Genomic DNA, 3612 nt, shown 5'->3' on the forward strand with positions numbered 1-3612 from the left:
CAGGTACTGCTGGTTGATAACAGTGTTAAACAGGCAGTGATGAATGTTTTTAATGAATTGTTGGTCAGACGACTGAATGAGAAGAGAGAAAGAAATAATGTTAAGTTAGACGTCAATATCTGATGTCAAATAACACCACATATATACTGAGAAACAAACAATAGATAATAAACTCAAATGCTTGGCCAAAGAAAACACACATACTGAGCGCATAATTTTTGTTCTTTTATTAAGCAGAGAATCTGTTTCGTTTAAGTTTTTTACTAAATTTCAGACATGTTTGAGCCCATGTGTTTGTTTCATATGGCTTTAAGCTTTACTAGTTTATTCCAGCCTGCACAATGTATCTAGTCGTTGACAACAAACCAAAAAAGTTTTGTTATGTGTGTTCGCCAAGTTGTATTCCATCTGTATAACTCTGCCAATAATAATGATATAAATGTTTATAGAGTCATATTTGATAAAACAAACTTTTATTTGTTGCAGCTGTTCGATGGGCCCCGATGAAAAAACACCAACTGGCTAGCGGTCCCCTGTAATTTGAGTTTGAGACCCCTGCTGGAATCAGACTGCATAATATCTAAATTTGTAAATCCACGGTGGGAGAATAAACCCAAAATGTAATAGCAAGAAATGAATTCTGCAGTCCTCAGGTGCTCCTGTGTGTCCTTGCTTTTAAATCCGAGGTAATTGGAGCGTTTCACATTATGTGCGTGTTACACACCGTGACCACCAGAGGGCGTCGAAAACACGTCGTGCATGCATCTGCACTTTTCATCTTTCTTGCTGGACTGCTCACTTGAATTCAGAGTTTTGTTCACTTTTCCAGAAGCTTTTCCAGTTCAGAAGAACACATTGAAACTGGCCACCGAATCCTGGACTGAGGATTTGAAGCGTCCCGGACGCAGAATGTCTTTCTAAGATTTGACTTGTACATATAGGCTTTCTCCTTTACCTGCAATAAGAGAGATCTGTTTTGTGTCATCTGTATTTTAGATCTGATCTGTTAGATTACCATCTGCTTTTCTTACCTGTCTGCCCATTGTTGATCTTTTGGCAATGAATGTTCACTTATAGAAGCATTTTTGAGGTAGCCGTGGTGTTAAGCTTAATGTAGATGTGATGGTCCACTGAGAGAGAGAGAGAGAGAGAGAGACTTGTTAGACGAGAGAATCACGTTCAGAGCACATTCAGAATTTCATATTTAAATTGATGTTTTAATCCTTTTTTATTTTTAGCCTTGTAAGAACATTTAAAACCATTTGAAATGTTATAATAATCCAACTTGGGTCTTGTGAAGCCAAACAATAACTTAGACTATATAATAATTGATAAATAATATAATGAATAATATATTGATCATTTTTTTGACTGTAAGAAATGAACATTCTCTATTATCTAATAGGCACTTGTTATCGCACCTGTAACTGAAGGTGATGTGCAGTTCAAGTTGCTAACTAAGAGATTCAGTAAAAAATAGTTTGTGGACCTTTCATTGTGATTTCTTTGTCTTTTTGTACATTACAACACATTGTTTTGTTAAGGGCTATGCATACAGTCTTTAAAACCGTTCCTTTCGTGTTTCACAGGAACAAAACAAAGGTCAGATTAGTTAGAAAGAACATAAGGGTGGATCGGTCAACCCTGTTGTATTTCTTATACCTTTTATTGCCGTTGGCTACGATGGTGACCGTAGTGGTGCTCGTGCTGTTGTCTACCGTCTGTCTGCTGTCAATCTCCTGCAGGAGCACGCAGGTTCTAGGCAGAAGTCCCACCCTGTTCGAAGAATGGGCGTGTCTATTCATCAGCCCCTCCTCCATTGGGGTCACAATAGTTTTGGTCCCAATTTTACAGCTTCGTCCTCCACACAGCAGCTTGCCGTAGGCCGACCTGAAGTCTCTGTTGAGTGTGGCGTACAGCACAGGGTTTAACGCTGAGTTTGCGTATCCTAACCAAAGCACCACTGACTGCGCCGTCCGTGGCGGGTTCTCCTCTTTCCGTATGCCCATGATGGTAAAAAATGTAAAGTAGGGAAACCAGCACACGACAAAAGCACCGAGCACTACCGCCAGGGTCACGGTGGCTTTGTGCTCGCATAGGGCTAACATCGTCACGCCCGTTTTCGGCCCGCGTCGGGTTGAGATGATCCGTTTCGCCTGCGCCCTCGCAATGCGAAACACTCTGTAGTAACTCCAGCACATGGCCACTAGGGGGAGATAAAACGTAGCGAAGGCGTCAACCACCGCGTACGTAGGGTTGAGCTCGAAACGGCAGTCTCGTGCTGGGTCGCCTTCTCGTATATTTTGCACGCTCAGGTCCCTCGTATTCCAGCCCAGGTGAATGGGCACAAAGGACACACATACTGAAATTAACCAGATGGCCGCTAAAATCGCCGCGACGCGCCACGGGAGCACCAGCATTGGGTAGCGTAGAGGGGAGGTGACCGCGAAGTAGCGGTCCAGGCTAATTGCGAAGAGATTAAGTATGGAGGCGGTGCACAGCATGACGTCCAGAGAGACATAAATGTTGCAGAAGTGTGCGCCCAGCGGCCATTCACCCGTCACCTGGTAGAGGGTGGAGAACGGGAGCACCAGTGCACCCAGTAGAAAGTCCGTAACCGCGAGCGACACGATGAAGCAGTTTGTGACGTTACGCAAGCGTCTGGTAAAATACACGGCCAGACAAACCAAGATATTTCCACAGATGGTGAGGAGAATCAGAACAGAGAGAGTCACGGCTAGTGCCACCTGTGAGGTCATTCTGTGGCCCCAGGTGTGTGTTTGTGAGTGTGTGTCCAAAGATGTGTTTGTGTGTCCAAATAAGTGTTTGTGTGTGTCCCCAGGTGTGTGTTTGTGAGTGTGTGTCCAAAGATGTGTTTGTGTGTCCAAAGATGTGTTTGTGAGTGTGTGTCCAAAGATGTGTTTGTGTGTGTCCCCAAGTGTTTGTTTGTGAGTGTGTGTCCAAAGATGTGTTTGTGTGTCCAAAGATGTGTTTGTGTGTGTCCCCAAGTGTTTGTTTGTGAGTGTGTGTCCAAAGATGTGTTTGTGTGTCCAAAGATGTGTTTGTGAGTGTGTGTCCAAAGATGTGTTTGTGTGTGTCCCCAAGTGTTTGTTTGTGAGTGTGTGTCCAAAGATGTGTTTGTGTGTCCAAAGATGTGTTTGTGTGTGTCCCCAGGTGTGTGTTTGTGAGTGTGTGTCCAAAGATGTGTTTGTGTGTCCAAAGATGTGTTTGTGAGTGTGTGTCCAAAGATGTGTTTGTGTGTGTCCCCAAGTGTTTGTTTGTGAGTGTGTGTCCAAAGATGTGTTTGTGAGTGTATGTCCACAGGTGTGTGTGTGTGTCCACAGGTGTGTTTGTGTGTCCAAAGATGTGTTTGTGTGTGTCCCCAAGTGTTTGTTTGTGAGTGTGTGTCCAAAGATGTGTTTGTGTGTCCAAAGATGTGTTTGTGTGTGTCCCCAGGTGTGTGTTTGTGAGTGTGTGTCCAAAGATGTGTTTGTGTGTCCAAAGATGTGTTTGTGAGTGTGTGTCCAAAGATGTGTTTGTGTGTGTCCCCAAGTGTTTGTTTGTGAGTGTGTGTCCAAAGATGTGTTTGTGAGTGTATGTCCACAGGTGTGT

General features: G+C 43.7%; 1 protein-coding gene across 2 annotated transcripts; it reads right to left on the reverse strand.

Moving 5' to 3' along the window:
* Nucleotides 1-231: 231 nt before the first annotated feature.
* Nucleotides 232-3244, reverse strand: hrh2a (histamine receptor H2a). 2 transcript variants are annotated; one of them, XR_013787893.1, is made up of 3 exons: nt 1663-3244; nt 1032-1130; nt 232-955 (listed from the first exon to the last, which is right to left on the reverse strand). XR_013787893.1 is itself a non-coding variant. In XM_079479154.1 (2 exons), the coding sequence occupies exons 1-2, from the start codon at nt 2757-2759 to the stop codon at nt 1109-1111; spliced, it is 1119 nt and encodes a 372-aa protein (XP_079335280.1). In that variant the 5' UTR covers nt 2760-2795; the 3' UTR covers nt 991-1108. The 2 variants fall into 2 exon arrangements, 1 of the variants encoding a protein (XP_079335280.1); XM_079479154.1 differs by lacking the exon at nt 232-955 and having other exon boundaries at nt 991-1130; nt 1663-2795.
* Between the last annotated feature and the right edge of the window lie 368 nt (nt 3245-3612).

This window comes from Barbatula barbatula (genome assembly GCF_947034865.1).
Source record: "Barbatula barbatula genome assembly, chromosome: 18".
Classification (NCBI taxonomy): domain Eukaryota; kingdom Metazoa; phylum Chordata; class Actinopteri; order Cypriniformes; family Nemacheilidae; genus Barbatula; species Barbatula barbatula.